The following is a 12,465-nucleotide window of genomic DNA, read 5'->3' as shown; positions in this document are numbered from 1 at the left end:
AGGTGTGGAATACCTTCTTTGTTACACAAGGCAGCCACTTTAAGCTACTTACAACACTCAGCGCTCCCCAGTGCATTCCTTTGATGCCAGACTTTCAGTGTGTAAGATCCAGTTGTTCAGGTTCCCCCTGTTCAAATGGCCTCATTCTGACTCCTCTGAGTGGACTTCCCCAGTGTGTGTGTGTGTGTGTGTGTGTGTGTGTGTGTGTGTGTGTGTGTGTGTGTGCTTCCTGCCTTCAGGACTGTGTCTTAGTGCCAGGCCATAGGTGACTTGAGGTAACATATGCATGGTGTGTGAAATCTATCTACTTTACCATAAGGGTAAAGGCCAGGGTGTTCACTGAAGTTGGTGCTCATCAGCAAAAGTCAGTTAAACTGTGATGATTTTGTACCAAAGTGTCTACAATATAAGCCTGATTTGTGAATTTTCACTTCAGTACAAATACAAAGATGGCTACCGAAAACAGCTGGGCCACCACATTGGTGCTCGGAACATCGAAGATGACCCCAAGATGGTGTGGTCCATGCACGTGGCCAAGATCCAGAGTGATAGGGAGTACAAGAAGGACTTTGAGAAGTGGAAGACCAAGTACAGCAGCCCGGTGGACATGCTGGGCGTGGTGCTGGCCAAGAAGTGCCAGACCTTGGTCAGCGACGTGGACTACAGGAACTACCTGCACCAGTGGACGTGCCTGCCTGACCAGAATGACGTCATCCATGCTCGGCAGGCCTACGACCTCCAGAGCGATGTGAGTGTGGTATCTGTAAAAGAGTCTCCAAGTTATACGAAAAGGTTATCCCTTATACACAACCCTTGACCTTTTCAAGCCAAGATTTATTGGTTGGTAAATGACAACTTTATTAGGAAAAACTGTTCCCTAGCTGGACTTGATTTTTATAAAGACAAAACTGAAATTAAGCAATGTTGTGATTCAGTGGTCTACAAAAAGAAAATATTTTCTTATATTCTTTAGGAAGTTAACTGTTTTTGAAAAGGCAAGTTTTTATTTTAAAAAATTACTCTGTAAGGCTGGAGATGTAATTCAGTGGTAGAGTGCTTGTCTAGTGTGGATAAGGCCTGGATCTAATCCCAGTACCACACACACACACACACACACACACACACACACACACACACACACACACTACTCTAGAATTGGCTTTTGTTTTCCTTGGTGGTTCTAGTCACTAGATTGCTAATGACAGAGCAGCACGCATGCTGTCCTCAGAGGATGATGACGCTGCTGTGTTTGCAAGCTGTTGGACAGTTTCGCTGACATTTGCTCCATTTGTGTGGGGTGTCAGATGCTCACAACTAAGCCAAGCATCTATTGGCAGTGGATGTGCTGTCTCAGACCTGGGGATGAGGAACACATTTCCAACCCTGGGTGCTTGCTAAACATTTGAGGCAATTACAAAGCATGAGATAGCTTTGGAGAGTGAGATAAAGCCACAATAATTACACATTAATGGCTGTTCCTCAAAGCTGGACATCCACCTTCCAGGCTCCTACATCTGCTCTGTGCTTTGTGGGCTTGTGAAGAGTTGGTTCTGGACTGCCTTCCCCGCACCGTGGTTGGTCTCGGTGCTGCAGGAGATGTCCACTGCAGATACAGCAAGTCCTATACTAGCCAGCCTTGCTGTGGCTCCTCAATCATGATAAGCAGTCGGCACAGGGCAGTGTCAGAAGGCTTTGTCTATAAAATTCACACTCAATTATTGAAAAAAAATAGCCAAATGAATGGAAACACATGAACTATGAACCAAAGGCTGAGGGGCCCCCAGCTGGATCAGGCCCTCTGAATAGGTGAGACAGTTGATTGGCTTGATCAGTTTGGGAGGCAAATATGCAGTGGGACCAAGTCCTGTGCTCATTGCACGAGTTGGCTGTTTGAAACCTGGGACTTATGCAGGGACACTTGGCTCAGTCTGGGAGGAAGGGACTGGACCTGCCTGGACTGAGTCTACCAGGTTGATCACAGTCCTCGGGGGAGGATTTGCCCTGGAGGAGGTGGGAATGGGGGGTGGGCTGGGGGTAAGGGGAGGGGGTGGGAGGGGGGAGAATAGGGGAACCCATGGCTGATATGTAGAACTGAATGGTATTGTAAAATAAAATTTAAAAAAAAATTGTTGATCTCAGAAAAAAAAATTCACATTTATTTTTCCATTCAGTTTCCAAGGCAGCTAAAATTCCCCCGGATAGATGACCAGGGGGTCCAGTAACATTGTTGGGAAATACTTATAAGATATTAAGAAAAAAAATTTTAGCAGAAAAAAAATGGCTTAAAATGAACTAAAAAACACATGGCAAGATGGATGCCTCTGGAAACTAGCCTGAGCCTCCCACCCTGAGAACTTGGTGGGAAGGTGACTGAGATCCTAGCCCAACTTGTTGTCCCCAGTCTTGGGCAGCATGACAACTGTCCCACATTCTGGGGGCATCAAGGGTTCCTCATTATGCTATGTCGCTCGTCCCTTTACAATCACTCTTTTTTTTAAGAAGATAATTTGAAATATAAGAAAAAAGGCACTGAAGGCAACAATCTAGTTCAATACAATCCCCCCAACCCCTGCACATATAGTCTCCCCACCCACATTGCTCCACATGCCAATTTTCATTAAAATATATATTAATAACATTTCTCCATGTTGCCAGTATCCTTACAAAGTGAACGCTTTGATAGCTGCGGAATGTTTCCTGAGGCTAAGGCCATGTATGGATTCACTGGTGGCTTGTTGTGGGCCATCCATGATTCCTCTCACTCTGGGTTTGCATTCTGTACTGTGCACATTATTGATAAAAGTCATTATCATGACTGACAGACGTTAGTTAGGATCATTCCTTTCCTAATAGTTCAAATATTTGGCCTATTTTTATTGAGATTAAGAAAACATCTCTGGGTCATTTTGAACATGGTTGTTCTTACCGTCTGCCTACGTTAGGCTTGCTTTCTATGAAAACAATAGAATCACACTTTCTTATGGATGTCATTTGCACCTTTACAATAAATGAACCTTATGTTGCACACTTTGCCCTGGATGAAGAGCTTCTGCCTTCCTTGCCTCTTCCCAGAATGTGTACAAGGCAGATCTCCAGTGGATGAGAGGCATTGGCTGGGTCCCCATCGGGTCTCTGGATGTGGTCAAGTGCAAGAGGGCCGCAGAGATCCTGAGTGACAACATCTACCGCCAGCCTCCAGACAAGTTCAAGTTCACCAGTGTGACTGATTCTCTGGAGCAGGTGCTGGCCAAGAACAACGCCCTCACCATGAACAAGGTGAGTCCAGCCACCTCAGACTCCACACCTTTACCCTTCAATGACTAATGGATTCACGCTCCCCTTAAGGGACAGAGTCACATTTAACTTTTAAATTGTTCTTGAAATCTAGTAAGTCTCATTGTTTCCAGGTTTAGTCTTGGTAGCAAGCAGTAACCCAGACCTCTGGTAGAATGGTTCTCAACCTTCCTAAGGCTGCAACCCTTTAATACCGTTCCTCATATTGTGGTGACCCCCAAGCATAAAATTGTTTTGTTGCTGCTTCGTAACTGTAATTTTTGCTACTCTTATGAATCATAATGTAATCTGATATACAGGATATCTGATATGTGACCCCCGTGAAAGGGTCATTTGATCCTCAAAGGGGTCACAACCCACAGATTGAGAACCACTGCTCTAGTATAATGCCTTGTATCAAATGTAGCTTATTTTTCCTAAACAATAATTCTGTCTTAATTTGACTTTTTGGAGTGCCTATCTTAAATGGTTTTCTTTCAACATCTGACCTGATTTTTATAGCGATTATACACAGAGGCCTGGGACAAAGACAAGACTCAAATCCATGTAATGCCTGATACACCGGAGATCATGCTGGCACGGCAGAACAGGATCAACTACAGTGAGGTAGGGGCTTGGGAAGTCACGTGCAGATGCTCGTATAGGCTGCTGGGAGGTGTGGGCACTCCATAATGTGCTCTTTCATGTCAACATTGGCCCATCCCCTTTTATTTCGGGGTTGAATACTACATTTCATGAGATTCTACAGGCAAAGTGAACTCACACTGTTTCTTACACATTGAAGTTATTCCTAAAGTGAACAAATAGACCACGGGGTATTTTTTGGTACTTGTAAGGGGTCAGTTTGCCAGATAAAACACTGGCTTATTGTTAACATCAATAAATAATATTTATTTACCTGGAATTCAAGTTCAACTGATGCGCTACATTTTAATTGGTGGCATCTCATAGCCCTAGCAAGGAGCCTTTACTAATGCACACACCTCTTCCCCACACTGGTCTTGAATTCAAACTGAGACATGAAACAAAGGAGCAGAAACTATAGTCAAAATACCACTTTTTAAAAAAAAATCTGCTAAAATTCGATTAAATGATACAGTGTGTGTGAGAGAGAGCTAAGTGAGCCTGCTCACTGAACAGCAGAGTGAAATTCCTCTGGCCAGGTACAGGCTGCGCCAGAGCAGGTGGTCTGCCCACACCGGGCTTCAGAGATGATGCCCTTCTGCAAGGGTAGGAGACTCGTTACCCAAAGAGGAGAGCTGGGCTGTACCTGCCGGAGATCCATCCTCAGCAGCCAGATACATCACTGCACCATCCAGGGCAGAGAGGGGAGCAAGGTGCAGAAAGGTCAGAAAAGGAAACCAAAGGCAAAGGAACTGAAGTGCACACCACCAACAATGCCGAGTGCTGGGTCAGTCCCAGGAAAGTGCAGTTTTATAGATGTGTTCTACTAATATATAACCGAAATCTAGTCTTCAAGTTGAGATTACAGTCAACTATATTCCAAGTTCTACCTTAATTTTTTATTTGTCTTTAAACACTGTAAGATATTACCTGTTGCAATAAAAGTTAAGTAGTGAAGAAATGAGTAAAAGTGCACGTCATATAATAAGTAAATTGAATAATATTGAGCATATTGCTCTCCCATTTCTTTTTTACTTAGCAGCATACATAGGTTATATTTTATCTAATTACTAATTTATGAGTCTATGTCAATAGTTTTATCATTAATTTATAAGTGAAATATATGTCTATAATGATAAAATATCTAATAGATTATTATATTGATTTTAATACCCATTGCTGTGTCTAATTCATTTCTGACACTAAATAGTTTTTTGGTTTTGGGGGCATTTTGTTGTTGTTTTTCAAGACAGGTTTTTTTTCTGTATAGCCTTGGCTGTCCTGGAACTCGCTCTGTAGACCAGGTAAACTCAGAGATCCACCTACCTCTGCCTCCTGAGTGCTGAGATTAAAGGTGTGCACCACCATGCCTAGCTCAGTGCTTTTTTGAAGAATAGGACAGAATTCACTTGCTTTCCCCCATCACCAGGTCATGACCAGTTACAGCCTTTACAAATCACGTGGTGGAAGTCACTTGATACTCTAAATTGTTGCTGTTAACCTTTTTCTCTTTCTGCAGAGTCTGTATAAACTCGCCAATGAAGAAGCAAAGAAGAAAGGCTATGACCTGCGTGTTGATGCCATCCCCATTGTGGCAGCCAAGGCCTCCAGAGATATCGCCAGTGACGTGAGTAGTGACACACAGTTATTTATGTGGATAGACAGGCTGGGGAGGCAGGCTCAGTAACACAGTGACAGGATGCATTTGAAGTGCCAGTTAGAACACATCTATTGACTTATTTTAAATCACACAAACATTTCTTACTTGAAAAAACTCATTTTTAATTCCAAAAGGTTAATACCCAGGCACCATTGGTTTAAAATTGAATCATAATCTACAGTATTTCAGGTTTATAATTATGGAAAATTCATCTTTATATTTGATCATGTAGCTTTCATAGGCATAAGAATACTTGCCGGGTGGTGGTGGCGCATGCCTTTAATCCCAGCACTCGGGAGGCAGAGGCAGGTGGATCTCTGTAAGTTCGAGGCCAGCCTGGGCTACCAAGTGAGTTCCAGGAAAGGCACAAAGCTACACAGAGAAACCCTATCTCGAAAAACCAAAAAAAAAAAAAAAAAGAATACTAGAAGATAACTTGATTGTATTATTGTCCAAGAAATAAAGACCTGGTATGTGACAGGAAACTCTGCTTTTCCCCAAACTTGTTCTATATTATTGAACTTCCTTTGAAAAATTGCCTGAAGTGCACCCTTCACATTTAGTGAAAATAAAAGGACACAGAGGAATAAAACTGAGAATGAGTGTAAATACTCCTGCTCTTTCTGATGAAGGTCCTTGGTAGAATAGAGACTACAGTAGATCTACATTAGAATTTCAGTGACCCTGGTGCCAGAGAACACAATGGTTTCTGTTCCCATCACCACCAAAATATTAACCTGCTCATATACAAGTCACTTTCTCACTTGTGGAAGTCTCACCTCAGCCACATTTGGCACAGGACGAGCAGCATGGAGGTCCAGTCCTGCCCATTCCAGGCAGTAAAGAGACTCAGTGCAAGTCACCAGAGCCAGACTTTGAATGGCAGTGGGGGGTTGTGGGAGAAGATATCACATCTACCAACTGAAGAATAATATTCTTGGAATCACACAAAAGATTTTTAGTTAGTGGTTTTACTGGCCAAAAGATAACGAGAAAGTTGGTACACATTTCTGATTCATCTTTTGAAAAATATTACTGCCTTTCAATCCAGAGACTTGATGTCTGCATGAAATAGGATAATTTAGCTTGGCCTGTTTCCCACCAGAGTGTTGCTGGGCCTTTAAACCACCATTTAGAATAGAGATAGGGAAATAACCAGGTAACTTTATTTCTCAGCAAGAACTGAAAAACAGCAAGATTTTAAACTAATTAAACTCTTAACCCATTCCATTAACTTTTGGAAAAAAAATAACTTTTGGAAAAAAAATAACCCTTTTCATTTCAGTACAAATACAAAGATGGCTACCGAAAACAGCTGGGCCACCACATTGGAGCTCGGAACATTGAAGATGACCCCAAAATGATGTGGTCCATGCATGTGGCCAAGATCCAGAGTGACAGGGAGTACAAGAAGGATTTTGAGAAGTGGAAGACCAAGTACAGCAGCCCGGTGGACATGCTGGGCGTGGTGCTGGCCAAGAAGTGCCAGACCTTGGTCAGCGACGTGGACTACAGGAACTACCTGCACCAGTGGACGTGCCTGCCTGACCAGAATGACGTCATCCATGCTCGGCAGGCCTACGACCTCCAGAGCGATGTGAGTGCTGAGATCTATGGGAGTTGCACTCATGGTAGTAATTCATAATAACATTTATTTTTAAGATTAGCTAAAACCCTCAGAGAGCTGATGCATCTTACTTCGACTGCTCATTTTTTCAGATACCTTTTACTTATTTTTTAAAGGAGAACATGATGCCACAAGATAAAATACAATCTTGCCTTCATGTTTTTAAAGACATATACAAAGCTTCATTTCCCAAAGTTTCTAGTCCTTGTTCTTCATTTTTTTGAGACCAGGTGTCATAACAAGTTCAGTAGCACTTGCTTTTGGATCTCATTAGAACATTTGTAATCTTTTAGTGGATAAGTGGAAATGACTGGGCTCCCATTGGGTCTCTGGGTGTGGTCAAGTGTTAGATCAACACAAGAGATTCTTGGTGATAACATCTACCCTTCTCTTCTTCCCAGAATGTGTACAAGGCAGATCTCCAGTGGATGAGAGGCATTGGCTGGGTCCCTATTGGGTCTCTGGATGTGGTCAAGTGCAAGAGAGCCGCAGAGATCCTGAGTGACAACATCTACCGCCAGCCTCCAAATAAGTTCAAGTTCACCAGTATAACTGATTCTCTAGAGCAGGTGCTGGCCAAGAGCAACGCCCTCAACATGAACAAGGTGAGGGCCCAGTCTAAGGAGAAACAAAGCAGGAGTATGGATCATTTAGAACAAATAGATATGGTCTGTAGTTAGTCCTTTTTATTTTATCCAGTTAAATTCTTACCCAAAGCAGAGTGGTTCATTTGAGCTCTATGTACCCTTATATAAGAATTTCAAATACAGATGGGAGTTTCTGCTTTGCTGTCTCTTTGTGAAATGGTCAGTGTTGCAAATAGGATTCTTTGGGGCTTGAGAGATGGTTCAGAGGTTAAGAGTGCCTACTGCCCTTGCCCAGGAACCAAGTCCGTGCCTAGCAGCCATGCAGGGCAGCTAACCATTGTCTGTAAGTACAGCTTCAAGGGATCTGACCTCTCTGGCTTCTGTGGGCACTTGCACTCATGTGCACATAGCCACACACAGACCCACATGCATGCACATGATTAAAAGTTAAAAAATATCAAAATCGAATGGCTTTGGGGCTCAACATCTTTTAAGTCTGTTAGAGTAGTATATTGTTGGTATTGAATCTTCTTTAAACTTATGAAAAGAGTTTTAATATAGTCAGAGTAAACATGTGGATACATAAACATGCTGGGGAAACACTTGATTTTGAAATTTTAATTGGGTTTTGAGTGGCCTGGTAGTGTGTGTGTGTGTGTGTGTGTGTGTTTGCTTCTCTGTATATTTTCTCATGTTAATGTATGCATATATTTAGCTATCATAGACACCCAGTAGAAATCAAAGGGATTGAGACAAGTGTGAAGCAAATCCACAGCACAGTAGGCAGAGGCTGCTTTTCAATTTGCTCGTGGTCTCTCCACTAAAGCTCCTGTTTAAAACATGGCTTTTCTGATTCTTCTATTGTTTTCTCTTCACAGCGCTTGTACACAGAAGCCTGGGACAAAGACAAGACCCAAATCCACATTATGCCTGATACACCCGAAATTATGTTGGCCAGACAAAATAAAATAAACTACAGTGAGGTAAGGCAGTCAGCTCTTTATTTCCTTCATCTATTCACACTGATTTTTGCTAATGTAGGAACATCAGGCTTCCGTTCATCACAGTCATGATGTAGTCCACTATACTTAGTTTTGTTTTTTATACTCATTATCTTACTTTGAATTGAGATATAATTGAATCAAAAATAATTAAATAGAAAGACAAACACAGAACTAACAGCCCTTACAATCAACCAATAACAAGTAAACAATAGTTTCAATTAAAAGTAATTCTTGCTGAAGCTAGAAGAGTGAGTCAGTGGGTGAAGTACTTGCTGTGGGAACATTTTGACCTGGTTCAGATCCCACGAAACCGTGTGATGTCAGATGTGCTAGTGAGCATCTTAACTCCAGAACTAATGAAAGGTGGGGGTAGAGACAGAATTCCTGAAATCCCCAGGCCGGCGAGCCAGGCACACATGGGAGAGGCTGTGTCAAACAGGATAGAAAGTGAAAACTGACAATCAAGATTGTCCTCTGGCTCCACAAGTGCACTGTGGCACGTGTATGCCTGGACACATGCACATGTGCACACACACACACACACACACACACACACAAGCATGTACGGGGCAAGGCGCAAAGAGAGGGAGATGCACACACACACAAGGATTCACAGGAAGTGTGTTGTCCATCAAATTAGAATTTGTTTTAAAGTGTATTCTTCATGTTTGTTTTCCTTAGTTACACCATCCTTAAAATCTCTATCTAGAAACTTCTGTGGTAACAAAATGAGGTAAAATCTATATCGTGGGTAGGATGGGAACTGATGTAATGGTGGATTAATAAATTTTAATTTCCTTCTTTTACCCTCAAGTCACCATGAAAATTAATATGAGGACCCCAAGAGGGATGCATGGATTTCCCTGAGAAGGGGAAATAGGAGAAAATTAAATGTATTTAATATATTCAAAATAACAAAGTTTATTAATACGATCCAAATGAGAGTGTTTTTTTTTTTTAATTCATCCTTTTCAAAATTGCCTAAGGGCAATGAAACCAATTTCTGTCATTGAAGTTTATTAGATACATTAGAATCTAAGGGAAAAACAATTGTCTTTGCAGTGCAGAATTACTACTACATAAGTAGTTTCTTACTCAATGCTCTTGTCCAAGTGGAGGACAGGCTCCTGCCTTGGCTCAGCCGCATTAGAGGCAATGCTGCCCTAGCTCATCCACATTAGGGAGGCTCCTGCCCTGGCTCAGCCACATTAGGGCAGGCTCCTGACCCAGCTCAGCCACATTAGGGAGGGTTTCTCTGCTGAGCTTGGCCTCGCTGAACCTAAGGCAGATGCAGCTAACTTCTGCCCCAGGTTATACCTGAGGAGAAATGAAGTAAGATTTCCTTTTAGGCTAGTAAGACTATATTGGGATATTTTTTAATTCTAAAATTTCCAACTTGGTTTACTTTCTTTAAAATGCCAAGACTAATTCACCAACCTCTGTTTTCTGAGGACGAGGTTTAAGAATGGCCCTCTTAAATGACTTTGAAAGCCATTACCAAGTGCCTTCACACCACAGTTCACTCCTTGAGTGTCCATGAGACAAACACACCTCAGTCTTTTCTCTTGTATGCTCATCCGTCTGTTCCAGTCCCCTTGCATGTGTGACTTCCCAAAACAAGCTTTAAAACACAGCCTTGGAGATCCTGAAAAGTGCTGTCTGCCTCAAAACACCATGCCTCTTTCAAAGGTTGGGAAAATTAAGGAAATCTGACCTGAGGCGAGGAGATGGTTTCAGACCATTTCCCCCACTTGTACATGAGGACATACTTAAACATTTGTTCTGGAGTGCAAAGACATAATAAATGGATTACATGACTTGACAGTTATAAAGGAAATATTCTAGGGCTGTGGAGGTGACTGAGCAGTTAAGAGAACTCCTGGCTCTTCCAGAGGACCCAGGTCCCAGTACTCCACATAGATTGGCTTTCAGCCACCTGTAACTCTGTCTCCAGGGGATCAGATGCCCTCTTCTGCCGTCCTCTAGAGCCCACATGCACTTGGCGTATCTTCACACAGAACACATAGACATACCCATAAATAAAAATGAAATAAATCTTCTGTAAAATAACATTTGGGTGTGAAGTTTGTGGTGTCTATAATTTTCTCTTAACTGGTTGAATAATTTAAAATAAATTTAAAAGGCTGCAGAGCACTGCATTTGGTTTAACCTCTATCATCAAAGTGGTCTTTATTGATAGAGAAATTCAGGTAGCAAATAAAAAAGAGATACATTCAGCACAAAGAAAGAGTGCAGGAGAGAAACACAAACACGGTGAGAAGCTGGGTGTCCACTGATGTGGACTTTGTCTTGAAATTTTCTATAGGTTTTCCAAAGAGGAAAATGCCCATTCTGAAGCGTTAAAACATCTTTAAAAATATTTGCCCAAGTGTGATTACATAAAGGCCTTACTTTTTAAAAGCAAAGGGCACCCCTGTGTCGCTAGCTCGGCACCGTAGATCAGATGGAGGGTATTCAAGCAAAACCGTGCAGACAGACCATTTAACTTGTTAGTGCCCATCAGAATCTTTTCCACTCAAAGTTCAGTGTGCCTCTCTAAGTAACACATCACATAAAGAGATCTAGTAACTTTTTACAATTAAAATTTGTTCATTAGAGTAAATATTTTGCCAAGCATGGTGCACACACCATTCAACTTTTCTCAGCACCGAGGAACATGAGGCCAGAGGATTGATTGTAAGCTCCAGACCAGCCTGGGCTGCACAGTGAGACACTTTCATGAAGTCAGACAGAATGTTGGTTTTGATTTGTTGATGAGCAGTATTAACAATGATTATAAAGTACACTCTTTTAGAAGGATACAAAATTGGTCAAAATTTTTGTGAACAAAGAAATTTTTAAGAAGTCTTTTGTCACAAAAATTGAACAGTGATGATGTTTTCTCAGTTCTAAGAAAAAAAATAGAATCTTCTTTTTTGACTCATAAGTCTTTGGTATCTGCTGTCCCTGTATCTGCTGCCAATTTCCAGCAGTTGAGACCAGTTACTAATGAACAATTAACTATTAACAGATTTTAGATGCATTCGCCCAGTCTTATTGCAGCATACTTCTGATTATGAACACATGCTTATAGTGATTTATTATATACTATTATACAGTGCTGCTGGCTGCCAGGTAAAATTATTCCTATTTCAAATCTGGAGTTCTAGCATGCTTCTTGGCTGTTTTATGAAAGGAGAAGGTGCTTACTGGCTTAAACATAACATAACTGAGAACTGCTGACTTAGTGTCTAAACCTACAAGGATTTATACAAGAAGGTGTGATGTTATGATTTACTGAATGCGAAATTTCCATTAACTTAATAGCTTGGAAAAATTCTTTTTTGTTGATGTTGTTATGGTGTTTTACTTTGGTTAAGACTGCATAGCTCTACATCCAAGGGTTGTCTTCTTTCGGAAAAAAAAAAAATAAAAGTGGTTTTTCAAGTGGATGTGAGTTCTACAACTAAAAGGAACTTTCTTCATTCCGCAGAGCCTCTATCGCCAGGCCATGGAAGAAGCGAAGAAGGAAGGCTACGACTTGAGAAGTGATGCCATTCCCATCGTGGCTGCCAAGGCTTCCCGAGACATCGCCAGTGATGTAAGTGCTGATTCTGCAAATGGTCAGACCAGCCACTGGCACAGGGGATCACATTTCTGTATTTGTGT

At 41.7% G+C, this 12,465-nt stretch overlaps 1 protein-coding gene across 28 annotated transcripts in view; it reads left to right on the top strand.

Moving 5' to 3' along the window:
- Neb (nebulin) overlaps nucleotides 1-12,465 on the top strand; it is a 195,811-nt gene that overhangs the window by 84,570 nt on the left and 98,776 nt on the right. For 26 of the 28 annotated variants that reach the window (XM_006974275.4, XM_006974245.4, XM_076569449.1 and 23 more), the window contains exons 65-72: nucleotides 437-748; nucleotides 3,073-3,276; nucleotides 3,796-3,900; nucleotides 5,438-5,545; nucleotides 6,864-7,175; nucleotides 7,607-7,810; nucleotides 8,671-8,775; nucleotides 12,290-12,397. In XM_006974275.4, the coding sequence (XP_006974337.2) occupies nucleotides 437-748; nucleotides 3,073-3,276; nucleotides 3,796-3,900; nucleotides 5,438-5,545; nucleotides 6,864-7,175; nucleotides 7,607-7,810; nucleotides 8,671-8,775; nucleotides 12,290-12,397 (1,458 nt within the window). The remainder of the gene's footprint in view (nucleotides 1-436; nucleotides 749-3,072; nucleotides 3,277-3,795; nucleotides 3,901-5,437; nucleotides 5,546-6,863; nucleotides 7,176-7,606; nucleotides 7,811-8,670; nucleotides 8,776-12,289; nucleotides 12,398-12,465) is intronic. The other 2 variants (XM_076569469.1, XM_076569465.1) reach the window with 2 other exon arrangements.

Source organism: Peromyscus maniculatus, chromosome 4 (assembly GCF_049852395.1).
Source record: "Peromyscus maniculatus bairdii isolate BWxNUB_F1_BW_parent chromosome 4, HU_Pman_BW_mat_3.1, whole genome shotgun sequence".
NCBI lineage: Eukaryota > Metazoa > Chordata > Mammalia > Rodentia > Cricetidae > Peromyscus > Peromyscus maniculatus.
The sequence above is the reverse complement of the archived record's forward strand: the minus strand, read 5'-3'. Positions and strand labels throughout refer to the sequence as shown.